Source organism: Anolis carolinensis, chromosome 2 (assembly GCF_035594765.1).
Source record: "Anolis carolinensis isolate JA03-04 chromosome 2, rAnoCar3.1.pri, whole genome shotgun sequence".
Classification (NCBI taxonomy): Eukaryota; Metazoa; Chordata; class Lepidosauria; order Squamata; family Dactyloidae; genus Anolis; species Anolis carolinensis.
The window spans coordinates 308,739,203-308,766,973 of NC_085842.1; the positions used below are offsets into that span (position 1 = coordinate 308,739,203).

The following is a 27,771-nucleotide window of genomic DNA, read 5'->3' on the forward strand; positions in this document are numbered from 1 at the left end:
AGCGCTTTAACACACTGTGCCACCAGGGGCCCCTAATAGGACTCATAGTTTGCCTTCAATTGGCTCAGGAGAGAAAGGAGGAGAGCAGAGAAGATTCTTGTCCTTCCCAATAGCCTCAAGCACAAGCAAACCGCTGTGGGTACTCCTAGCCTTTGCATCCCTCCTCATTAATAACCTTTGCCACATTGGCTAAACTCTGGTGTTTCTTGGCTACTTTGTTCTCCTGGTCACAAACATTGGAGAGCATGGGAGCCGTAGCAGATAAAGTAGAATCATAGTGTTCCATTTGTGCAGTATGAACCTTATTCCTCGGGCGTTTGTCTCACTCTGTCTTATGGTAGGGTTGGCCCTGCATGTTGGCCTCATTTTCACTGGAATAATATGGTATAACACTTTTTAGGGTGCTGCTATATGATCCTCCTAACTTCTTGTGAAATAGCTATTTCTCAGCTATTTTATTGGTGGTGTGATCCACTATACCAGTGTTTCTTAACCTGTGGGTCCCTAGGTGTTTTGGCCTACAACTCCCAGAAATCCCAGCAAGTTTACTAGCAGTTAGGATTTCTGGGAGATGAAGCCCAAAATATCTGGGGACCCACAGGTTGAGAACCACTGCGCTATGCAGTATTTGATAATGAGTAGTACTTTTGAGAAAGTGAAGTATGAGGCAGCCTTGCCTATGGTTTTATGGGTGTTTGCTTATGCGAATGTTGACCTTTTTTCCAACCTGCTCCCAAGTCTTCATGAGAGAAAGCAGGGCACTTCCCTCTTGTAATTTATGGAAAGCAAATAATTGAGTTGTTAAATTATTGAGAATAATTACTGAGATCAGGCAAGGAATTAATATTTGCAGAGCCCTTGGTAATAATCTTTGGAATATTTGTCTATCAGCCTTGTAATGATCAGATGTTATGTTCAAATGGACCAGATTTTTAAGCAATAGCATGAGAAGTAGTTGGCTGTGTGCAGACTGTTCTTGCAGGAAATCTTGGCTATCTCTCTTCTAAAGTAAACCTGTGTAAAGTGGGGCTTAGTCTCAGTTAGGGATATTTATTAATCTACCAGGTTCACTTTCTCTTACATTTCTGAATATGAAAAAATGTATAAGTGTTTATCAAAAATTTGTTTAAAAGTTTAAACAAAATGTGCACTAACCAATGCAATGCATATAGCCATTTCCACATGGAGAGAACATGTTGTACCTGCCTGCTAAATCCATATTAAAGCTGTGTTTGTGTATAGGAGGGGGACAACCCTGCTCATGTGCTATATGAGCACATATAGATACTGAGCCCTGTGCCAGTTTTCATTTCTCCTATATTCAGATTTGTAATTATTTCCATTTCAAATGTAAAGAAATTTGCACATTTCTTTACATTCTCATCCCTGTTTCCAGATAAGTAAATATTTAATAGCACTCTTTAAATGCTAGATCTCCAAGCAGATTTCTTGCAGTTGTGGCAAAATTTTAAGGGGGTTGTACCATTTCAGCCTGCTTCGGGTTGAGTGTTCTCTGCCTATAGAAGACTAGAATGTCGGTGACCTAGCTGGGCTGTATCAGATTTTTCATTTCCTTATGGTGTAGTGGTTGAGTGTTAGACTACAACTCTGGAGACTGTGGTTCAAGCCACTTTGAGTCTCCTTTGAGAGAGATAAAGTGGTGTATATATATAACAACAACAATAATAACAACAATTCCCTGCTGAACCCTGGAAATCCACTGGATTACCTTGGGAGAGGTATACTCTCAGCCCCAGAAAAGCCTTAAGGTTGTCATAAGCTGGGAATTACTTTAAGTACACAACAACAACGAAGAAGAAGAACCAGCATGGTATAATGGTTGGGTGTTGGATTAGAACCCTGGAAACCAGGGTTTGAATCCCCGCTTAGCCATGGAATCCCACTGGGTGACTTTGTTCAAATACATACTCTCTGCCTCAATGGACAACCATGGATGTGGTGTAGTGATTTGAGTGTGCTAATCACAGTCTCTTAGCGTCAGATGAAGGACACTTCCTCTGGACAGCTCTTGCCACGAAAATCCCTACAATATGTTTGCCTTAGGGTCACCATATTTTGGAAATGACTTGAAGGCACATCAACAGCATCATCCAGTAGCCATTGTGAGAGCTTTCACAGAAAGGGCTCTATTAGATTAAAAACGTATCTAGCTCAACATCTTGCTTCCAACAGCAACCAATTTTTACTGATATATCAATTTTGTGGATATAGTAAATATTCTGTACAGAGTACTATTCAATCATATTCAGTACATATCTCCACCTCCATGGTTTTTGGGAAGAGAACAGGAAGATCATGAAGACAATATTCCACCTCTATTTTCAGCTTCTGTGCAATTTTTATTTAAATTAGGCATTTTCAACTTGTGGTCCCTCCATATATTCTTGTATTGCATATCCCATTCTGTCTTACTGTTGCGGAATTTAGAAATATGCATAATATAATTCTGTTCCATGCCTTAAACTCATGTAGAACCACATGTATTAAATGAACATACAGTTCATTTAATATATTAATCATATGGTGGCTCGTCTGTCTTAAATCACAAGTGGTCATATTTCCTTCTGATCTTCATTTTTCCCAACCTAAATAAGCTTAAAGATGTGAGTCCTTCATTGTAAACAAGAGTTTCCAACCCCTGAATTACAGTAGTTGGACTATCTCTTCCTACAGTTCTCTGGTGTTCTTTGATGTGACCATGGAGGCACACCATATACCAGATGCAGCCATGGCATCAATTAATTCAAGTGCATTGTTAAACTTGCTGTTTTATTTTCTGGTCTTCATTTTCATAACCTGAAGCATGCTTCTTTTATCTTTTATCATGATATTGCACTGAGTCAACATTTTCACACAGCTCAGTGAAATAACCCTGGGAAAAACTACCCACTCAGGATGTGTTTATCCTTCTCTAAAGCCATCTAAGCCAGTGGCTATTAGCACATCTAGGCTGTTCTGTTCTGGAGCAGAGAGTCCAATTTCTCCATGAACATCACATTGTGTCATCTGAGTGAATTGTCCTCTCGGACAAACAAAACAGGTTCCTTCCAGATTGAAAGTATTACTGATGACATTGTTTGTGACACTTGTCTTCTCATGCCTCATTAGAGAGGACACAAAATCCTGGATTAAGGATAACAGGAGGGTGTATCCTTGTGGCAATGAACGCATCCCAGGAAGCACCAACATACCTGAACATTGTAGGCCAAGTTATCTGTGGACATCATACTACAGTAGAGTCTCGCTTATCCAACGTAAACGGGCTGGCAGAACATTGGATAAGCGAATATGTTGGATAATAAGGAGAGATTAAGGAAAAACCTATTAAACATCAAATTAGGTTATGATTTTACAAATTAAGCACCAAAACATCATGTTATACAACAAATTTGACAGAAAAAGTAGTTCAATACACAGTAATGCTATGTAGTAATTACTGTATTTACAAATTTAGCACCAAAATATCACGATGTATTGAAAACATTGACTACAAAAATGTGTTGGATAATCCAGAACGTTGAATAAGCGAGTGTTGGATAAGTGAGACTCTACTGTATTTCCTTTTCGGTAGCAAGGCCACTTGGAATGCCATTTGATAAGAGCAAATGCCTGTATGGTCATTCCTGGTAAGTACTTCTAAGAAAGACCACCAAGGAATTCTAGGTGCTTTGGAATGCAATCACAAATTATCATCTTGCCTAAGAAAACCCTGTGAAATTAAGTCACAAGTTAGCAGGCAAGTAGAAGGCACATAGACACATTATAATATAGGACCCTCATATCTGCAGTAATGTAAAGTTCCTGAAATTACTGTGGAAAGTTCCATTTGACATTTCAGTAGCAGACCTCTGCTCATGTGGTGGGATGTTTCCTCTTCTCTTCTGCTATCTTCAGATCTGCTCTATGTAGTCCCTTGCCTCAAACCTAGCAGCAGACACGTGTCTGTTTTGTTGCTGACCAGATGCAAGTACAGCCTCTAGTTTTGAAGTTCATGCATAAAAAGAAAAAGCTAGAGCAAGAATTGTGAAACCAAATAATCAATCAAATTGTGAGGTCCCAGTAGTATGGATATATAATGGGAATGACAGCAGATCATGGATGGAAGGCATCAGTCAAGCAGTGATCTAAGTTTGAGAAAGAACAGGAAGCAAATCTCAGTGATAGAGCTTATACTTACATTTAGATTGCCCAATGCCTAGTCCTTGGCATCTGTAGTTGAAAGACTCAGGTAGCAAATAAGGGGGGAGAGGGGGTCTTTGGCCATGTCTGAAACCATTGCCAGTTGTTATCAGTCACTTTAATCTAGATAAGTGTTTCCCAAATGCTGGTCTTCTGGCCCCAGAATACCTGGTTACTGGCCAAAGTGGTGAGGCCTCTGAGAGCTGAAGTCCAAAACACTTAGAGTGCTACAAGTTGAGAATTACAGTGTTAGATGAACAAGACATAAAGGACCTCATCACATGGGACTTGGCAAGTGTCCTGGAATGCTCCCCTGCAAGTCCAGGAACAGATGGGCACACTTCCCATCCCACAGCATTGCTGGATTTCCGGTGGAGTGGATGCATTATACAATGCTTCCCTCCCAACATGGAAGCCTGTCTGTGTTTTGCTCACTCCAATGAAGCCAGCAATGCTTCCCACATGTGTTGTGGGAAGCCTTGCTGCAAGGGAATGGAACGCAGGGTGATGGATCCCCCCCCACACACACACACACTCTGTCCCTATGTTTTTTGGCGAAGCAAGGCAAAGTGGGATGCTTCGCCTGGCTCATGTGATAAGGTCATAACTCTGCAATAAAGCTTCCTATATTCCCATTGGGGCATGTGATGCTGCGATTATCATCCTTTCTTTTACTTCTCATTTTCAACCTGTCATTTCCTTTTATCCCCCAGCCATCTCTACACATGAACTTCGAATTGTGTCCTCAAGATCGCTACAATCAAGGGTGCTCCAAATAGTTTTTCAGAAAAGGGCAGAATCTCTTTCAGTATGAGCTGTGAAAAGACAAGTAGGTAATGACAATTACTTTGGAGAATGAGAACTCTTTTGATGCTAAGACACATGGGAACAATTTTGTTGTTTTGTTGTGTTTAGTGCATTCACAGGCTTTTGGGGATTTTATGCTGCAGTTATGCATGTTTTGCTCTGCTCTTGCCCAATCTAGGAACCTCCAGAAGTGTGGGGTTACAATTCCCATTACTGTTAGCAAGTTGTCAATGATTTGGACTTTTCTTGAGTTTATGTGTATTGGAGACAGTAAAATGTTCATCTAATTTTCTAAATGGTGTTCACTCTTGACACCCCCAGAAATGCTCAGGATGCTAAGTTCTGTGTCAAACTAAACTAAACTGCAGTCCTTGCACATACCTCCCACATTTAGTCCTCCAGATGTTTTGCATTTTAGTTCCCATCATCCCTCACCATGAGACATGCTGACTGGGGCTTTTGGGAGTCAAAATCCAAAACACTTGGAAGACTTGACTGTTGAGACCCACTGTTGCAGGAAATCCCTCACCACTGGCTTGTGTTGCCAGTGGCTGGTGCTGTCTGGAGAGTTATAGATTGACCACATCCTCATAGACATGAAGTACAGTATGGCTCCCATTTCTGCAGGGTATGCATTTCTAGAGTTTGCATAGATATGTGAAATCATTAATAATAGTAACCCGTTTTATTTTCAATGGGATGAAAAGCAGAAGTACTGCTAAGCCTTTGTATGGGAAGCCCTAAGTGAATAAGTAAAATTGCGGATAAGAAAATATGCTGAATTTGGTTCCATGAGTATGTGGTCATACTGTATACCCACAACCAAGATATGGGAGCTCCTTCAGCTTTGTAAGAGGAAAGCCATATATTATTGTAATACTAACATTGAAGGATTGCAGAGATAAACAAAATCTGTATTGCCATGAGATTAATTCATCAAACACTGGATGTCACCATTGTTCTACATATACATCACTGATATTGAGTAGTGAGGGCTTCTTTTTCAGTTCAAGGCGCCCTCTTCTTTCTTTGCTTGCAGCCAAGAAAATATTGATCCTGAATCTCTGTACATATGGGAATCTAATATTTCTGTTCTTTTATGAGCAGACTTTGTTTCTCAGTTGTAATACTAGGTCACATGAGACGAGCTGCATTATGTGATTTTAAATTAGTTTTTGTGTATTGAAATCAGTATCAATGCAATCCAACAAATTACAGTAAAAATACTGACTGGCATGATTGTTTTTCTCCTTTGGTACTTTGCTATGCTGCCCTTTTGTATGATTTGCAATACACATGATTGGCAAGGTTTCATAAATTCAGGTGTATCATCATTGCATCCTATACTATCATGCAGTTGACCAGGTTATAACCTATATACTGTATGAACCCCTGTATCTGTAGGGATGCATTCCCAGACTTCACACAGATGCACAACATCATGGATAATAGCAAATCCTATTAAAATGAAGAATTTCCAACCTAGGAGTTGTGCTGGAGACCCTAGAAAATGCCTAGAGAGGCCATATTCTATTAGGTGGATAAATCAAACTTCCCCATGGTGTTTGAAAACTTAACATTGTTTCCCATTTCTAACTTGCACGTAAAAAAAGACGGTGACTGTAAAATGGCGTTGACATCCTTGTACATATAAACATCTGATAGCAATGGTCCCTAAAGTTTGTTTTAAGCACAAGGGTGTGATTGTTTCATGTAATGATTCATATGGATGCTGTTTTGTAATGTGTGCTTACTGAATGTACACAATGCAATGAATGCCAAAGGATGGAAAGTGATAATAGTTTTTTCAGATGGTGTTTTGAAGAAGGGTTTGTTGTTCAAGATGTATAAACACCCCCCTCCCACTTTCACCTTTGGTAAACAGTGTTTGCATTTGTTTTTCATTTCAAAGACCCGCAGAGTGAACATGACCTACAAAATGGTATCATAAATAAATGGTATTCATTTATGGTTACAATTATATGAATCCATGGTAATGTAACAACTGATAGTAAGATAACAGCTGAAGTTACATGTCAACAAGGTAATGGCATCCTACTTGAAAGGTTACTTTTGGAGACAATAACTCCCAGAATCCACAAGTCAGCTACTATGCAACAGTGTCACAGTGAAATACTGAATGCCATATTTTTCAAATACGATGGCTCTTTTATTGCGAAAAGGAAATGCTTCACAAAAAGAAGGCAAAAGATAATACAGGTTCAAATTAAATTTTGCAGTGTGTAAGGATGTAAATTTAGGAACAATTATTACAATTTAATTGTAATTTAACGGCGCTCCATGCAGTCATGCCGGCCACATGACCTTGGAGGTGTCTACAGACAACACCGGCTCTTCGGCTTAAAAATGGAGATGAGCACCAACCCCCAGAGTCAGACATGACTGGACTTCATGTCAGGGGAAAACGTTTACCTTTACCTATTACAATTTAACTAGAAATATAATGCATCTCAAAAGAGCAGGACAACTGCACTAATGCATTATATATTTTTTTGAAATTATTTATCTTCATCATAATTTGCTAAGAATTTTTATATATCTGCACAAGTTTGTACTGGACATTTCATAACCTATTGCAAAACATAACCTGTGCGTGTTGCTAGGTAGCTTGCTATCTACCTAGCAACACGCACACATAGCCAGCCAGCGAGCAGGTGAACGGGGAGGGCCTTTGCAGCCCTCCCTGTTCACCCGCTCGGATTGCACTGAGGCTTGGACGAGCGGGGTTCAGACAAGCGGGGTTTTACTGTATACAGATAGCCCCTGAGTAAAGCCAGACACTATAATTTTCCCAAAGGCTTGGGTGTGCCATCACAGAGTCTTGAGTTTTCACATGCTCAGTATAATCACATGTCTATAACTCCTCCCACACCAAAGAATTAAATTAACATACATATAGAATACAAGTTACCAAATATATACATTAACAAATGAATATTGAGTGGCTTGGGAGGTTGCTATTTCCAACAGTTAGTGGTTTTGTCATGTCTCTAAATTGCTTATATTCTTTTCAACACAGAGCGTCTTCCAACCCGAATAGTAACTACCACCTTAGTGGTGAAGCAACACATTGTGAGAAAGGACAGGGGAACTGAGGGAAGTTATCTCCAGAACGGACGCACTGTATCTGATATTACTGAAGAAACTGAATATATAAAACAGGTAATATTTCACATGAACATATATGGAGATGCCTTTGATGGAGCACAAATAATAGCTCATCTAATCTGTTGTGAACTATGTTGAATACTGTAGAAGAAATTGCCCAAGATCTCAAGAAAAGGTCTATCCAAGCCTAACACTCAAACCACTGCACCACTCTAGCTCTTGATGAGATATTTTATGTTGGTGGGTATTTACATGGATTAATTGAAGAATTAGTACATAATGTGTTTCTGTGGTATGGATTTGGAACCTGTGGCTCTACAGATGTTTTGGTCATCAACTCCCATATAATCCATGTTGGCTATGGATTCTGGACGTTGATGTATGAAGTAGATGTGTGAAGTAGATGCCACACTATCTTGAGGATATCCTATATATACTCATGTATGTTGAAAAATCTTTGACAAAAAAGACTGTATATATTAAAATTGTACTTATATATGTGTGTGTGCATATATGTATATGCTTAGAAAATAGCCAGTTTTAATATGGTGCAGTGTCATACTTAGTGAAACATAAGTCTGAACTGTATTTTTATTTGTCTTAAATTTCCAAGCAAATGCCAGGATTGTGATTGAATTTGTTTTCTCTCTGCAGATTAGATCCACTCTTGCGAAAGTTCAACCTCTCCTGTGTAAAAATGAATCTCGCCATGGAGTTGCAAATCACATGCTGGATTCAAAGGTATGGATGGATTTTTTTTCTGAAAATATGTATTTTGTTATGTACAGTAAATCTAAAGACAACCAGTTGTGTTGAAGTTTGGATCTCACTTGTTAACATCCATTCTTCAACCACCAATATAACACCTAGTTTTAACCAGACCCTGGTTTCTTTGACTTGTAGCTTTCTGAAAATAGTTCCTTTAATTCAAACACTGACTTTCCTTTTGTGTAGCTTGTGAAACTGTCACAACAGCCAAGACCTGCTCTTTGTCTGGTAAAGGTACAGAATTAATGTACACATGAATAGAAAGTTTGCAGGCCTCTTTGAACCCAGCAAGAGTTGAATGTTCAGAAAGAACATTAAGGAATAATGCTTGGCTTTTAGCTGCCTAATGCCCATAATTTAAAAACCCAGGGAGAAAGCGGTTGCTGCCTGATGCAGTGTTTCTAGTCCTAAACTAATCTTTTAGGCAGAGAATGTGATCCTGGGGGAAATCAAAAGCTGTTATTTATCAGGGTGTCGTGCAAATGCTTTCAAATATGAAGCCCTCAGGAGCTGGGCAAATAGATCAAGATGCTTTATTGTCATATGGCCAAGACAGGAAAAATAAGTCTGGCATAAAATCTTGAAAATCCTCTTGGGTTTCAGTTCAACATGGGGAGGAGGCAGGATCCCTCGGTTTGCAAGGGTCATCCGGGTCAACCCATTGTCACCAATTTCCCAAGAGTTGGTTGTTAAACTGCCACCATGTTAGGATCAAAAAAAGCTGTCTTCCATAAGTGATGAGAATTTTTGTCCATTTAGGTCAGGTTGGAGATTCATTTTCTTCACAGGATCCCATTGCCTCAGTAACAATTTTTCTGGGGAGACACATGTTACATTTTTCAGCAGGGCCAAAACTGGAGGTGGGTGAGATCAGACTCTCTAGCTCCTTGGTCCAGGTCTTTTTCACTTTCTTTCTTAGGGTGCATCTTCACTGTAGAATGAATGCAGTTTGACACCAGTTTAATTGCTATGGCTCAATACAGTGGAATTATGGGCATTACAGTTTAACGAAGTCTTTAACCTTCTCTGCCCAAGAGTGCTGGTGCTTCAAGTCCCAGGATCCCATAGCACTGAACCATGAAAGGTAAAGTGGTGTCAAATTGCATTAATTCTACAGTGGAGCCAACCCTTAGAGGTTATTCACCCCATCTGTTCAAATGCAAATCAGTCTGTTTGTGCTTACATTTACATCCTCATTTCTCTACCCCCCCCCCCCCCAATCCCTCACCTTTCATTGAGCATGTATGCTCAGGTCTCAGTTGCAGTTGATACAACAGTGCAGCCACATTGAGATCCCATTTAAAATTCATCAGCACAACTTCTATGCTTATGTGACTCTGTAACTTGTAAGAACACAAAGGTGAGAATCAAATCCCAGTTGAAATTTTACATGTTGGTTGGTTTTAGCTACATTTCCAAGATCCTGAACTGGAACCTGATGAAAGGTCCCTGTCCTTCAGCTACAAGGAGACAGTGGACAAGACGGAAAAAGCAGAAGAAGAACTTTCACGGGTGAACAAAGAAAACGAACTGTTAAAGATCAAGGTGTGTCCATATTTCTGCAATGTCAAATGAGTGCTTTGGTGTAGTTAGTGGAACATAAAAACCATTTGTCTTTTAGTTTATACAAACATTATTAAATCCACTCCCAGTTTATCTTGAAACTGATCTAAAAGCAGAACTTGGAAGTAATGCACTAAAAGTCACAATGTCATTTGTTTATTTTTACTTTATGAGGAGCAGATGACATGTTACTTTTAATGCATTGTTACTCTAATACAGAGGTCCTCAAACTTTTAAAGCGGCGGGCCGGTCCACAATCCTTCAGACTGTTGAGGGGCCGAATTATCATTTGAAAAAAAAAAATGAACAAATTTCTATGCACACTGCACATGTCTTATTTGTAGTGCAAAAAACAACAACAATGAAAGAACAATACAATATTTGAATATAAGAACAATTTTAACCAACATAAGTCTATCAGGATTTCAATGGAAAGTGTGGACCTGCTTCTGGCCAATGAGATAGTCAAGTTAATTAGAATTGTTGTTGTTGTTGTTGTTGTGTGCCTTCAAGTCATGTCAGACTTTGGCTGAGCCTGAGTCTAAAATTATTCATTTATTTATTTACTACATTTATTTACTACATTTATTTCCCACCCTTCTCACCCCAAAGGGGACTCAGAGCAGCTGTATGTACATACAATATATTATATTATTAGCATAGCACAATATTAGCATTATATATTACTATATATTGAACTATACCACTATGCTGTAATATTATTAGTAATATTATATGTAATATAGAATATATAATTATTATATGTTATTATTATTAGTGTTATATTGTATTACATTATTATTATCAATATTATATGTATATACAATATATTATATTATAAAACTGAGGGCGGGGGCCAGGTAAATGACCTCGGAGGGCCGCATCCGGCCCCCGGGCCTTAGTTTGGGGACCCCTGCTCTAATACAATATAATGCATAATAACATTCCTAAACAAAACTACCCAGTGACTGGTAGTATTATTTCCAGTTTTTTGTGTATGTAAAGAGTACTCATTCATTCCATAACATTGATCTTAAATCCTTTCATTAGTCCCAGCTAGAATAGAGCCACTGAATTAGTTGGATTTACATATGCATTGACTCACTGCTGAACGGTTGATTTAATGGGTTTACTGTAGATGGAACTAATACATAGAGTCCGAGCCATTGTTGTACCTGGGATACAACAATTGAGACGTTTTTGGCTATTCATCTTTTGTTCACAACTTTGAAAGTACATTAATTAAAAGCAACACGTTGCTAATCTGTTTAAAATGTGTTACTAATAAGATAAAGTGTTAACTTCTTTAAATGCTAAAGTGCTATTATTTAAAAATAAGAATGTTCTGCCAAGAACATACATATGGTCTTAAGTTTTCAGCTGAGTTATGGTGGCGTAGCATGTTTTAATGTTAATCTGCATCAAAAGGCTCCCTGCCAGCATGGCATAGTGGACTGAGTTATAGAGTAGGGTTTAAATCCCCATTCTGCCATAGAAACCTACTGAATGACCTTGGAAAAGTCATACTCTCAGCCTCAGAGAAAGGCATTGGTAATCTCCCCTCTGAATAAATATTGCCAAGAAAACTCATCATAGGGGCTCCTTAAATTGGAGCCAACCTGAAATATGGAACCTACATAACAATTATTTTCAAAGTAGTTGCTAGGAAGAAGAGTTGTAATCACCGTTGCTTCTGAGTAGCACAAAAGGCAGGATATAACTAAAATACTGATCTTCTGCTTCATCTGTAGGTCTGGTACATACTGGCCTATCTTATTTTTTGAATGAAGAAACATTTAATCATGTCATTTCCTGCTCTCCTCCTCTGAAGTGAAACAATCAAGAAATGTGTTAATAATTCAACTGTTCTTTAATTGAAGCAGGTTTTACTCTTAAGGATGGAAGGTATTAATTGAAGAACGCAAGCTCTAGACCAATAGTTGCCTCCAGATCCTTGAGATGTTTGAGTCTTGATGGAGCTTCTGGAAGTTGAAGTCCAAAACACCTAGAAGACCCAAGATTGGGAACCACTGCTCTAGGCTAGGCTCCTAATCTTGTTTGTGTGTGTGTTGAGTGCAAATAATAGTCAACCCCTACTCTAATAGATCTTTGCCTTTTCCTTCTTACCTACCTACCTACAATATATCAATTCTACATATCTATATGCTTGTTTTAAATGGCTGCCACTCATCTTGGAAAAACATTGAAGTAAAAACAAACCACGTTGGTTCTTTTCCAGCTGGAAGCTTCAAGGGCAGCTGGTGCAGAATCTCTGAAATATGCATCCCAGCAACTCCATGAAGATTACAGGAAGCGCTCTGAAGATCTCAAGAAAAGGCAAGAAGGAACCATACACATAATGAAGGTATATGGTTATGAAGCTCAGTGTGTAAACTCTCTCTACTTAGGGAGGAACATTTGTAGATATGATTTCTCCCCACTAGATTAAAATGGTGCAATCCACACTTTGACATTCTCTCATCCCATTTCTTTGCTTGTGCATGATAAGAGTGGAGCTGTCTTGGGGTTGAGCCAAAGTGGAATTAGCCAAACTACAAAGAATTAAGGAGTGTAAACCATTAGTGAAGCAGGTCATGTGGTACCTGTTTCTGGTTTGCCACCTTCCTGAATTTTTTTTTAAATTAAATGTAAAAATTAAATGTTTAAAAAGTGAAGAAAGAAACAAAAGAGGGAAGCAATGCAGTTTCAGAATTACACTGCCTATTCAGAAGTGCACTTTTGCACAGTTGATTTATTGCAATTGCTCAATGCTAGTGGCTGTGTAATTCCACCTGATACCTCATCAATAAATTGCCACAATCCCACATCACAGTAATGTCCTAAATTGGCCAATCAGTATTAGTCATGGCAGCTATTTGGGGGTCAACAGGCTATTGAATATGCACTACTGGGAGGCGTGAAAGAGGAAGGACTTATTGCACTTACTCCTTGCTTGTAAGCTTCCAAAGGCATTTGCTTGGTCACTACAGAAAGCTGGCTACTGGACTACGGGGCTTTTGGTCAGACATACAATCCTTTTCATGTTCTTTGAGAATAAATTTACTGTGTGGGTTTAGGCTGTGTGCAGTTGCTACTTATCCCCTACATATTTGCCGTGAAGAAATCATCTCAGACCATGTTATTGAAGGATAACAAGTTTGTTTCTGTACTAAGTTTTGCTTCCTCTCTTTAAATCACAGGCCCGCAAGCTGGAGCAAGAACAAAAATTAAAGCAAAGCACAGATAATCTTAGCCAGCTGAATGTGCAGCTACAAGAAAAGCAAAGCCAGATTGAAGAACTGGAGAAACGAATACAAAGGATGGAAGAGGTACAGCTGGAGGTTCTGTTCTGTCAGAAGCAGGGAAAATGAAGCATGTGTTGTCTGCTGAAAAGTCCTAATGAGAAGGCAGAGAAATCTGATTGAATCAGAGATCCCATAATTAATGGTGTTAGAATTGGGTACTAGTGCTTTGTAAATTCCATCCCTTCCCTCTAGTCTTTCCAAGGAAGTATATTCAAAATAATAAAAATTTGCAGGATAAATTGGGCAGATTAAAAGATATCACAGTTTTTATGATGATGTTACAAAATGCCTAAGTCATTTATTTCCTTGTTGTGGAGGCTGAATGGGCTTTGTAAAGTAGTTTTGTAGATATGTGTCGTTTTGTGCATTTCTTTTATGGCAGAATGCTTAGAGCCAAATCAGGAAAAATTACTTTTTTAAATGAAATTTCCCAGAGGAAAGTAGTCTTCTAAAAAAGCATTTAAAAATCTACTTATCGGGGCTATGCAAGTAAAGCAAGACTTCAAGATCAGGTCTTTCCTTCTCATGAGAATACAACATTCCCCCCTTAAATATGTGTGGTGTGTGTGACTCAGGCTGTTAACTCTGCAGTCCAGCATAGCATTGGATATTTTGATCTGACAATAGATCTCCAAGGCAAAGGTCATTCTTAGCTACCGCAAAAGGATATAACTAAATTAAATTAAACTCAACACCCCTTTCTGGCCATGTTATATGAGAACTTTACAACTAGCACCCTGTTTTGTCTAAGTTCTCAAGAAAAGAAAATGATGGAGAGGTTTACCAAACCCTTGGTGAATTATCATCAGAAGCTGGGAAAATTACATTTTGGACTATTCTAGAATCCCCAGAATGGCATCATCAATTGAAATCAGTCCAAAAACTAACTTTTCCAAGATCAGGTGGGATCAGGTGCCTTTATATATTTGTGTGTATATGTGTCTTCAAGCTGCCTGTTGACTTGTAGCTATCCCATAATTTTCATGGGGTTTTCTTAAGCAAGGAATACTGACAGGTGGTTTTGTCACTTCCTACCTCATTGCGGTGGTGTAATGCGTTAAACCCTTGTGCCGGCTGACCTGAAGATCTGAAGGTCAGTGGTTGGAATCTGTGAGATGGAGTGAGCTCCCTTCTGTCAGCCCCAGCTTCCTATGTGAGGACATGAGAGAAGTCTCCCATAGGATGATAGCACATCTGGGTGTCCCCTGGGCAATGTCTCTGTAAACGGCCGATTCTCTCACACCAGAATTGCAGCATTTTCGCAATTCACTTCTGACACAATAAAAAACCCTCTAGAATATAACCCAGAGCACCTAAGATTTTTTGGCAGTTTCCCATCCCAGTATTAATTGAGGCTGGCCCTGCCTATTTTCCAAGGTCTGGTATGATTTGGTGCCTTGAGTATTTAGAACTTACCATGGAACTTACCATGGAAAATAAACACATCAGAAACTAACGTGTTGTAACCAAATTGAATTTAAATCAATGAGAAAGAAATGAGCAAAGATTACATTCCAAATTATCTCTGTCAGAGGATTTCAGGGTTTAAACAAATGACTGAAGGTTTGAAGAGGAGATGGGAGGCTTGGAACAAATTGCAGAAGACAAGTGCATAATACCCCACTGCTTTCTTCCTTCGAAGGTCTAGATCAGAAGTTGGGAAACTGGACAAAGGAAAACATGTTGTACCTATGGCAAATTGGATCCTCAGGATGCATGTGTCCCTTAGCCCCCAGATCCTCAGTCACCAGATCCCCCTCCTAAAATTTGCTTTTCCAGACAATATTACAATTGAAAAAAAAATCAAAACCCACCCAAACTATGATAAAACATGGTGGTTGGGATCATTCTGCCCCCACTATATCTTCAGTTTTTCCTTATCCCCTGAAATACAGAAATTGAAGCCTATTTGGCTGCTCCCTAGAACCAGGAGAGCCAGCGTGGTATAATTGTGTTGGACTAGAAGTATATCTGCATGGTCAAATTAATGCAGTTCACTTTAAATACTATGGCTCAATGGCATGAAATCATGGAAGTTATAACTTGGTGAAGCACTGGCACTCTTTGGCAGAAAAGGCAAAAGACCTTCCGAAGCTACAACTCACATGATTCCATAGCATTGAGCCTTGTCAGTTAAAGTGTCAAACTGTATTACTTCCAGACTGTAGATTCAGTTTAGGATTCTGGAAGCCCAGGTTTGAATCTCCACTCGGCCATGAAGCCCACTTGGTGACCTTGGGCAAGTTACCTTCTCTGTCTCAGGAAGGCAATGGCAAAGCTCTTCTGAACAAACCTTGCCAGGAAAACCCAGAGATGAGATCACCATAGGTCAGAAACAACCTGAATGAAAACAATAACAACAACCTAGTACTAGAAGTGAAGCAACATCACTTCCTTTCACACCATGCGTGGCCACCGAGGTTCATGGCCTCCAACCCCTTTCAGGTTGCCTTCCTAGAAGCGTGCTTTTTTTGGAGATGACCATGCTGGCTTTTAAGACACCCTTAACAAACCTATGAATGATTCCTGCTTATTGTGTGAGTAGTATTGTTGGCTTTATGTCAACCAGCGTGGGTTGGAAATGCAGGTGCTGTCTGTTTATCTGACAAACCTTTTCAAACCACCTTCCTGTTATAGACATTTAGCCATAGCTAAATGAGATGGTTTTCCCACTGGAAATGGAAAATTACAGATATTTACAGGTTCCTTGCTTGTGGGTGGACTTTCACACAGCACTCTGGATGGGTGTGTGCGTAGCATGAAATTGATAATGCCTTGTGGGAACTGAGACTGAAAGTCTGTTTTCTAATGTGGGTGTAAACAGGTCCCGTTTGCATTTTTTTCAATATCCAAATTGATTTGGTAAATAGTAGAAGAGAGACCATTTATGACAGCTTTGGAACAATTTGCTCACAGACGCCTACAACTTTCATTCTTCTTTGTTATTGCTTAAGCATATTGGCAAACACTTTTGCAAAACCTTTCCAAGCATTCTCGGCTGATTCACCAGCTCGAGCAGTGAGCAAACCCCACTTCCTCTGTAGTAAATAGTGATTAGCAATGAGACGTTATTGCAATGAATGCATTACTTAAAAATATAAGCATCACCATCTGTTCTACTATTCAGTTGGAAGCCAAAGGGATCACTTTTAATTAATAGAGTCTCGGCTAAGGCATCAGAATGCATTTTATTATTTTGCTCAGCCATGAATTGTTTTAATGGGGCCAGGCTGTGCGCAGGCTGTTGAGCAGCTGCAATAAATCACTCTGACCATGAGGTCATGAGTTTGAGGCCAGCCCGTGGCGGGGTGAGCACCCGTCAATTAAAAATAAAAAATAGCCCCTGCTCGTTGCTGACCTAGCAACCCGAAAGATAGTTGCATCTATCAAGTAGGAAATAAGGTACCACTTATAAAGTGGGGAGGCAAATTTAACTAATTTATGACCTGGAATGAGGAAGTGATGTCAGAGTGGATGATGAAGCAGCTGCTCCCCCCTGTGGCCAGAATCGAACATCCCCTCAGGAGAAGGTTAAATTGCCTCTGCGTCTGTCTGTCTCGGTCTCTGTTTGATGTGTTTATGGGCATTGAATGTTTGCCCTATGTGTGTATAATGTGATCCGCCCTGAGTCCCCTTCGGGGTGAGAAGGGCGGAATATAAATACTGTAAATATTAAATATTAATAATGTAAATAGTTTTTGTATGTTTTTAATTACATTGTTTTAAATAGTGGGAAATGGGTATAAATAAATATATTACTAATAATGATAAAGTCGTCATCATCTTCAGACTGAGAATCCTTTGAAATTTGGTATATCTCTCATATAGCAACATCAAGAAAAATATAGTCCCGTTTTTAAAATTCTATCTATCTGTCATCTATCTCTCTATTTATATGCTGCCTTTCCACTGGAATCGTATTAAATGACATTTCTGCCAAAAGATATCAACAGCTAAAGTTCTGCCTAAGTAAAATGGTTTTCCCTTAAATGGAAATATAAAAGGCTCTCCATTTCTGTGTGATTAATACTGCAGGACCTCCATGTAATTGGAACAACACCATATGAAAGACTGCATTTTCCCCCAGAGAACACTTCTCAATGAATGTTCTCTCTAGGAATATCTGGGTCCTCCAATCTAATTCTATGCTAAATGTTCAGCGGATTTAGCGATTCATAGAAAGAACATAATAATCAAACCCACGAATAATCTGAGTTATAATCCCCAAAAAGTAACTTTTCTGAGCTCTGCGCTCTTAGCCCTAGTCTTCTGAAATAATGCCAAACTCTTTGGGTAGGCGCCAGGGAAGTTAGTACAATATTATGACTACACTGAGATCTTTACAAAAATATGAAAGTAAATCAAAGGGAGGCTTGTCAATAATTAAAGCTTTCTTAGAAAAGTTGTGTTTCCTTTTCTTTTTTGATACCAGATATACATGTAGAATTTGTGATTTTTCCATTTCTTAGGAGAAGAAAAAGTTAAATGAAAAGAAAGGAGTTTTAAAAGAGAAGCTGCACCAGATGATGTCAAATGCTGAAAATACTAAAAGGTTTGCAAAGGGTTCAATTATATTGTTATTATTCAGTACAATTTTGTGGGCCTTTGTCTGCTTTCAAGCAGAAAAAAAACAGTCCAGTCAGGGCAGAACACATGATATTTTATGAACTAGATTCAGAGTTTTCCATACCTACAGTAGATCAAAATTTCAATAACTTATCTCCACCTTATCACCACCTTATCTCATTGAAACCAGTAGGACAAGTTGGTGAACATAAATAATTGAAATCCTTATCTATGTTTTAATCAGAGCTTGGAAATGCTTGTTGTTGTTGTTGTTGTTGTTACTAATGCTATTACTGGACTATCTAGCCAATCTGGACAGGAAAATTATACTCTAAATGAAATATTAAAATGTACCATGTTTAAAGATGGGTATTGATACCTGATCTAATTTTTATTAGGGCATGTTATTTCCTCCCATCCTACTGTGTGTTATCTATGCAGCAGTTTTACAATATAACTTTTGACTTTCAGGAATGATTGTTAACATCGGAACCCTTGAGGAATGATTAGTAGCTACCATAGAATTTGAGCTTTTCTATTGATAGAGCAGCTGTATTAATTTGCTTGATGCCACTTGAGCCATCCAAAAATTACAAGTATTAGTGGTTGAATGAGAAATTCTTCCAAAATACTTCTTCAATTAAAATATGAACTTGTATAGCTTCTACCTCAATAAAGTTCCATAACCGTGGGCTGTGTGAAATTGTCAGTTGTCCATAACGATTGTGCAGATTTTATGTAAGTTGGTGTGTCTCATATGATGTGTGGCATTCCATTTCATCATGCTTTTCTGTGTCAAACATGTTCTCTTTTCCTTCTCCGAATCAGCTGTGCAGGCGTTCAGACAGAGATGTCCACACTTCAGGAGCAAATTAGCCACTTGGACAACCTGATCCATTTTCAGCATCAACACTTACATGGTGTGATTCAACAGGTGGGTGCAATCGATATGCGAATGGCATTTACGTTCTTCGTGCACGGGGCATTGTGAAGCAAGCATCAGCAAATCTGGGAGAAACCCCAATCTTGCCAAATTTTAAAAAGAATATTTATGGCAGGGGAGAGATCACATTAAGTAAGGGAATTCCCAGAACAAAATGGCCAATGACCCTGGAATGCTGTCTGAATATTGCTAAGGAAATAAAAGAACAAGTGGGAAGGCAGCATGGGATGGCATACCTTAGGAAAGGGCATGGCTTGCTAGATTCCTAAACAAGAATATAATCATGAGGCCAGGAGCACCCCCTTAACAGTTTAAAGTCACTTGATGCTCGCCTAATGAAAAAAAAAAGTCAGTGTAAGAAAACTAGCTTGAAACAAATTTGTAGTTTTATGACTGTGATTTAACAAATGTGCATCTAACAAGATTTATCACTAATTTTAATGGTTTCAGATGGAAGAACTGAATAATGAATTAATGCTCCAAGATGAAAAAATAGAAAGCCTAAAAGAAACAATTGAGACACTCCAAGCAAAGGTAAAAGGACAGCTGAATATATTTTTAATAATTATATTTGTGATCATACCGGTCCAATTCCACAATTGCTTCATATTTCAAAGTTGAGAATGTTTCTACCAATTGCACAGAAAATGAGGCAAAATAATTTTACGTTTTGCCCAATTCTTGATTATGTTCCTTCCACAAAGAAATAGATCATTTTAGCCATTTTCTCCCTGCTGAAGAAAACCTTTAAAAATGTTGTGCTTTTCAAAATTTAATCACAGTTCAGGACTTGTGAATAAACTTTTTTGTGGAAATTATTCACATGCCAGTTTGTACAAAATGCCCAATTACAACATTTTCTGTGCAAATAAAAATTTGGCACAGAACACACTCAAAACTCTCAATATTCTAATCAGTTTTTTAAAATCATTTTTGAATATCTTAAAATAATCTTTCCACTTCAATAAATGAAAACATTTTTCTATTGGAAACAAAGGATAAGATCATGTCTTCTGTTTCCTTAGTCACATTGGCTGCAAAATCTATCTACAGTAGTTGCAAAAAGACAGATTCCTCCACTTTATGGTTCTAGTGCTCCTACCGTTGTGTGAAAGAAGGAATTTTAGCAGGTGTTTCTAGCTGTGAGATTTATAATAATTGAAATTCCATCTTCCACACATCTATGAGGAGCATGGGCCGGGCTGTGGCGCAGCTTTTGAGCAGCTGCCTTAAATCACTCTGACCATGAGGTCATGAGTTCGAGGCCAGCCCGTGGCGGGGTGAGCACCCATTAAAAATAAATTAAAAATAAAAAATAGCCCCTGCTCGTTGCTGACCTAGCAACCCGAAAGATAGTTGCATCTATCAAGTAGGAGATAAGGTACCACTTATAAAGTGGGGAGGCAAGATTAACTAATTTACGACCTGGAATGAGGAAGTGCCGTCAGTGTGGATGATGAAGCAGCTGCTCCCCCCTGTAGCCAGAATCGAACATCCCCTCAGAAGAAGGTTAACTTGCCTCTGCGTGTGTCTCTCAGTCTCTGTTTGATGTGTTTATGGGCATTGAATGTTTGCCCTATGTGTGTTATAATGTGATCCGCCCTGAGTCCCCTTCGGGGTGAGAAGGGCGGAATATAAATACTGTAAATAAATAAATAAATATTTTTCATGTGTCCATTCCTTACTGTATTAGGTCACGTGGCACACCAGACACAGAGAACTTTAGTGGGCCCTATTCTGGTCACTATGTGCTGCCCAAGGCTTTCCTTTAATGAATCATGGTGCATTGAGGAACTTTAGCAGGACCTTGTGGGGGTCCTCCTGGCACTAGGGCTCCCTGTAAAGATACAGAGAGATACATCATCCTGCTCACCAGCACTACAGAACTCTCATAGGTTGTTTTATCATGTCAGAAGTGGATTGGGTCGCTTCTGGTGTGAGAGAATCGGCCGTCTAAAAAGTCGTTGCCCAGGGGACGCCTGGATGTATTACCATCCTGCTGGAAGGCTTCTCTCATGTCCCTGCATGGGAAGCTAGGGCTGACAGATGGGAGCTCACTCCATCTCATGGATTCGAACCATCAGCCTTCAGAAAGAGTTTAACCCATTGCACCACTGTGGCCCCTCTCTCACAGGTTTCGGTGCATTTACAAATATGCCAATGTCAATGATTTTGGCATCCATGGAAGCTCCTGGAATCAAAAACAGCAGATTTCAAGGGCCACTTTATTTAAATGCCTTAAGGGATATAATGTAGAAGATGAAGCAAAGTTGCTCAATGCTGTTCCAAAAAAAAAAAAAAGACATGAACCAATGGATCCAAATTACAAAAAGAGCTATTATCCCCAATTGTTAGAATGAACTTGATTCTAAGAGCTGTTCCACAGTAGAATTGACTCAAAGTGTAGTGGACTCTCCTCCCTTGAAAGACTTCTAAGAAAGGTTGGATGGTCATCTTTCAACAAGCTTTAGCTGTGCATTCCTGTGTGTCAGGGGATTGTGCTACATGGCCCTTGCAATCACTTCCATCCTTATAATAATATGATGCTATAGTTTTATGAAATTACACAAACTAATATATTTACTCTTCCCTCAACTTCTAGAACAAAGAACTGAAATACAAGGTGGAATTCTACTCTAGTCAGTCTAAACCAAAAGTTTCTAAAGCTGTTTCAGCAAGGTAAGGCAATATTTTCTTTTTCATGCTCCAATGACTGGCATGTTAAGAATAATGAATATATATTGTCACTTTATTGGAAATGACCAGATTTGCTGCAGTATGCAATATGCAGCACTGTATGGCCAGCTGGCAAAAGGAGATTTGGGGAAATACTCAGTAGCAAACCTGATTTCAGTATCTTGGCTCACTCAGTGATCATTATATCCTTCTGAATATCTAGTTAGAGCTTTACTCTGAAGACCAACAACATTGCCAACCTTCTGGAATGTGGCTAGTGCTATGGAGTTTCTCCACATGATGGGGCCAAATCACACAATAAGTGGGTCTCACACAACATATTGGCTTCATGCTGCTGTTGCTAACATAGGAAAACATTTCCTTCGCTTGGTTACTGGAATGGTGGAATGAACCCATCAAACTAGGCTATAAGAAATGTATGTGCTTTGGATGAACACATTTTTCAATCTTAGTCAACTTCAGATCTCACATCAAGCTATAGTGGAAGCAGCAAGAGTCCCAAGTGCATGCAAAAGGCCTTGCCCTGCATTATAATATGGGACTGGGCTTGCTCCATACCCTTCTCTCTTTCTCCTTGGTGGGTCAGGCCCTTGTGAGTAGTCAACATGGCAGCACTAACTTCCCAAGACTCCATTTGCAAAGGCAACATGTGCTCACCATCCTTCCCCTCTCTCCTCTCCTCATCTGCTGCAAAGCATCTCGGAAGCCACCACTGCTGCCCACATACTGCTTAATGCCCAAAATGTGAGTGACAGATGGGAGAGAGGAAAGGAAGAGTGTGTGGAGTGGTGAATGTGTTTATGGGTTCCCCTTCTCAGGTGCAGTATTTCAGCAGAAATATATTATTTTTGCCCCATGTCACCTACTTCACTGGGTAGGTGACGCCATGAGTTAATGAACTGCATGACTCTAAACCTAATGTCACCACTGGTGCTAACCATAATTAAAGAACACACATCATGGTTCGCTGTCTTCTGAAATTTCTGCCATTGTGTAGAATAGACAAAGTTACATGATTTATAGCAAAGTAAAAAAATGACCTGTAAAAAATGAGACTACAATCAAGCATAATATATTCAAAACAAAATGTGTCTTATTAGTCAATGTGTTGTTATGTGATGATATAAATAAATATATGGATAAGAGGAGAGATGGGGAACATGTGGCTGTCCAAATGATCTCAGAAAGCAATTCCCACATTGGGGCAATGGGAATTGTGAATCAACAAAATGTGGGTAACTACACCCACTACACATTTCCACCTTCATATTTTGAGGAATGTTGGAAAATATAAAATAATCTGAAAAGGGAAGATCGGTTAGCTTTCATGTCATATAATTCAACTTCTTTTTAAAAATTATTTCACAAAGCTGAAGGCGTATCTCATGGAATAGCTATTAATATTGTGTTTTATAATATCAGTAAATTTGTATGAGACATGCAGCTAGACACTGTTGGCAGGCAGTCTGTTGATTGGATTGAATATTAACCTAATATAATTCTTAAAATCAACCTCCAAACTCATTACATGGGTATAGGATGAAGTGTCAGTGTAAACTACAACAGAGCCATTGATTCAATTAGATTTACCCATTTTTGGCTCCTCTGATGATTCAGTGGATCTTCTGTATTTGGGCCAGCAGGATTTTAGCCATGGCCTTGCCGCAAGATTATTTTGCACACACTAAGTTACATCTTCCCTATAAGAATATCATGCTCATTTGTAATCATCTCCTTGTTCCTACAGGTTGGATGCAGGTTTACCATATACCATGATATCCAGACTACGCAGATGAAGGATTCCTAGGAAACGTAGACCTTTTCCCAGATCATTCTTCTATTGTTTTCCATTCAAGGATAAACCTCCTGTGCAATTTTGTTTGAAATATGCTGTACAGGAAATCTCATAACATGTTTGAGCTTCTGGACTCACTGGAACAAAGATGGAATCCCAGGCTTTTCAATGAAGAGAGCAAATGTTCAGATGTGAAAGACAGATTGTTTACTTTTAATTTATTTATAAAGACTCAATGGTAGAGTTGTGCATATTCCTATCAACGCACTGCCATCAGCACTGATTCATCTATACTGAATAGATTTCATCAAGCCAGTTCTGTGTGTGATGAACAGCACATTCATCTATGCTGGAGAACATATGGAGAGTTAACAAGGCTGAATCTAAGCCCAGAAAGTTATCTCAGATATAATGATGCAAAAGAGGAGAAAAATAGCTGTGATGGACTGATCCACCCACAGTAAACTTAAGCCAAGGTTTGTAGTGGCAAACTCCCCCAAATTGCCTATTTCAGGGATGACTCGTATGATATGATTTCTGTATCATGGCATCGTTTCCCTTTTTAGGGTATCCTGAGAATGGACATTCAATGAGGGGATGTCAGCAAAGACTATCTGTCTCAGGACAGCAAGCTGCCCTGCGGAGTTGTGAGCTGCTCAAAATCAGGAACAGCAGTTTGTTTTGATAACAGGGATTGCTTTCTCTGCCATCCATCCCCTTGGCACCACTTTCAGCCACTGCCAAAAGTTCTTTATCCCACCATTGTGCAATGTAGGGCACCAATAAGTTTCCAGCCTGTGTTGGCATGCACATATTCAGCATGTGTGAATGTACGTCAACAGAAATGATCGACATCTCACAAATTTACAGTCTCTATGGTATTTTATCAGGAGCCATGGCTGCTGCAGTGTTGTTGAAATGTTTGTAGTGGAAATCAGAACTTGAAAATGTTCTCTATTTGAATGATAGCGCCTCACAGAATCCCCTAACAGTCATTCATTGCCTTTACTAACTAGAAATTCTGGGTGCTGTTGTCCAAAAAAAAAAAAAAAAGGAACATTTTCAAGCTCAGATGGATATATACCTTTCCTTTATGATCACACTTCAGTGTTTTACGATGTGTATTACCAACCATAACAAGCTTATATAATACCGAACAAGATTGTATCAACTAGACATAGGAAAGTATAGCAGACTCAGTCCAGGCACAGTTAAATGTTCCTGCTTCTCACTGAGTTTAAATGGTTGAATTAATCATGTATTTCTCCCACTGTAACAGTAGATGCTAAAATTGTTTCAGAGTGCCATTTCAAGTGTACTTATTAGGTGGTAAGCCCCATTGAGCACAGTAGGAGTTTACTGTTGAGTGAACATGAATAGGACCAGGCTGTAAATTTGGCTGGAATTATGCCACAGGATATGGTGTCAGTGTTAAGTCCTGTTAAATTAAATGAAGAATAAGGTTCGTGGTTATTTATTGATTAACTATATGTATTTTATGCCCTAAATTATATTTTTCCAAGGTCTATCTAGAAAAAGATCCGAACAATTAGAATGTAAATGCAAAAAAAATTAACATTAAATGGAAGCCACAAAACTATTTAAGCAGCATAAACCCGCCAGCAGGATTAAAGATTCATTTATAGAGCTCAGGAAAATAGAAAGCCCCTGCCTAGTGCAGAAAGGATGAGAAAGGAAGTTTAATTGTTCTGCTGCACCTGGCAAGACTGAAACAGATCCTGAAATCTGGCAGGATCACCTATGTTTGTTTATTTTAGAGCCATAATGTTGCCTTATAAAAATTACATGGTTTGGCTATCTTGCAGCCCTTTCACACTGCATTCTCACAGCAGTTTGATTCTGCTTTAACCACCAAGTCTTCATCTCATGGAATCTTGGGATTTGTAGTTTAGAGAGAGACTTACTGCTTCTCCTAAAATTGCAAACCCCAGGCTTCCATAGTGGAAAGTGGAACCATAGCATTATAACTGCAGAGTGTTACGGGACCTTTAGTTGCTGTAGTTATTATAACTTATAATTGTTAGAGTTTAAAGTTACTGGAACTGTGTCCAAGATCCAGTCTGCCAACCCTGGTTTGGGTGAGTGTTTCTGAATGACAGAGGCTTGGACAAGATAGTCCTTGTGATCCCTTCTGATGCTGTGAAATTGAAAGAGGATTGACAGTACAGAATCGGTTAGTTAGCGGTGAGGTTGCTTGAAGGTAAAGTACTATTGAAATGAGGGGAATTCTGGACCCCATTTGAAGCAGGATTAGCGGGTGTGTTGTATGACACAGAGGCACCCGTTTACTGTTTTTTATGCCATATTAGATATTCCTGTTTTGGAAAAGCAGTGTATATGTATTTTAATAAATAAATAAATAAAATATCCCTTTGTTTTAACAAAATGATGGTCAAATTTCTGTGAGAACATCAGCAACCTTTCAATAATCTGGGCATGCATCTTTCAGTTCAAGAAGGGCATTAGACAAACTCATTGATTATGTCTTCAGTTTGGCAACTATGTCTACATGAAAGCTTCTGCTGTTAAATTACAGAGAAAGCTATGGAAAAACCATTCATTGTGACCTCAGGTGAGATCAAGCAAGTTTTCCTTGCAGAATCGTAATGCTGTGATACTGTGATTAAAAAAAAATACAATTCTCCAAAGATATGTGCTGCCTGAAAGAACATTGAAGACCTGTGAGCTGTTTAAACAAATCTGTACACTGTCTCTGTCTTTTATACCCCCAAACCTCAATTGATTGTCTTTAGTTGGCATGAAATTAACTTGAGCAGCTTGGGATAGACAAAGGCAAGATAATTATTTGACGCAATACATCGACCTCTCGAGTTTTTGACGATGCAAATGTCTTGTCATGTAGATTTTCTCTTCCTTAGTTTGCTTGCTTCTTACATTTCTAGCTGGCATCTAGTTGGGAACTTATGATGTCCCAAACCAACATACAGTTGCGGAGTTCAGAATTGTGGCATTATGCAGTTGTATTCCCAGAAGGAGAGCATTGTCATAGATATTTCATTGGGACAATGGCACCAGTGGAGAAAACAGTGTGGTTGTGTGCAGTGGTGTCAACATACAACATTATGGACCATCCACCTTTGCCCAATGACAGTGCATGGCAGGGCTGCAGGGGCAACAATCCCCAACAAAGCCACAAGGCAATGGTAATCCATAATAGAGGGCAATGAAAGGTAATGGATGGATTATGTCTGGCCAGAAAAAAATCCCAATTTTTGTGGTACTCCATTCTGCAGTGGGAGCCTATATTGTATAACTAGCTGTGCCCGGCCACGCGTTGCTGTGGCGTTGTCTGGTGGTGTTGGTGAGAAATTGTTGAGGTAGTGGTGGTATTGAATGTCTGTTGTATGGTTGTCTTTATGTTTAGTATGCACACTGAAGTGGATTATATGGCAGTGTGGAGTCAAGATAATCCAGTTCAAAGCAGATAATATAAGATTCTAAATGGGTTATATAGCTGTGTGGAAGGGCCTTGAGTCTACACTGCCATATAATCCAGTTAAAATCTGATAATCTGTGGAAGAGGCCTAAGTGAGGCCTAACTCTGCCTGTCCCCTTGGCTGAGTAGGTTGCTAGGAGACCAAGTGGGCAGAGCTTAGCCTTCAAACTGGCAGCAATTGGATAAAAACCATTATTCCTCTCCCTGTAATTAGGACTTTATTTTTCTTTTCTTTTTGTTGTATCAACCTAGAGCCATCAATGATGGGTTGTGTTGTCAAATTTCGAGGTTGGGGGGCCTGTAGATTTGTTGCTTTGTCCGCTGCCCTGATGCCATCACTCTTTTATATATATAGATAGGAAATATTATGCAGTACTCTGCCATACAGTGGGAGCATCAGTTCTAAACTGTATGTTTTGCTTCAGTCTCATTGACTGACCTCACTGCAGTTCTCTAATAGGGTCAGTTCCATCACCATAAAGTTACATATCACAACACATGATACAAGCTCGTGGCCTAT

At 39.1% G+C, this 27,771-nt stretch overlaps 1 protein-coding gene across 1 annotated transcript in view; it reads left to right on the forward strand.

Moving 5' to 3' along the window:
• ccdc68 (coiled-coil domain containing 68) overlaps window positions 1-26,176 on the forward strand; it is a 39,612-nt gene extending 13,436 nt beyond the window's left edge. The window contains exons 2-12 of the mRNA XM_003223655.4: window positions 4,914-5,029; window positions 8,048-8,190; window positions 8,791-8,877; window positions 10,312-10,449; window positions 12,707-12,832; window positions 13,668-13,796; window positions 18,242-18,324; window positions 19,167-19,272; window positions 19,732-19,815; window positions 21,884-21,960; window positions 23,726-26,176. Of these exons, the coding sequence (XP_003223703.2) occupies window positions 5,011-5,029; window positions 8,048-8,190; window positions 8,791-8,877; window positions 10,312-10,449; window positions 12,707-12,832; window positions 13,668-13,796; window positions 18,242-18,324; window positions 19,167-19,272; window positions 19,732-19,815; window positions 21,884-21,960; window positions 23,726-23,774 (1,041 nt within the window). The 5' untranslated portion in view covers window positions 4,914-5,010 and the 3' untranslated portion in view covers window positions 23,775-26,176. The remainder of the gene's footprint in view (window positions 1-4,913; window positions 5,030-8,047; window positions 8,191-8,790; window positions 8,878-10,311; window positions 10,450-12,706; window positions 12,833-13,667; window positions 13,797-18,241; window positions 18,325-19,166; window positions 19,273-19,731; window positions 19,816-21,883; window positions 21,961-23,725) is intronic.
• The last annotated feature ends 1,595 nt before the right edge of the window (window positions 26,177-27,771 follow it).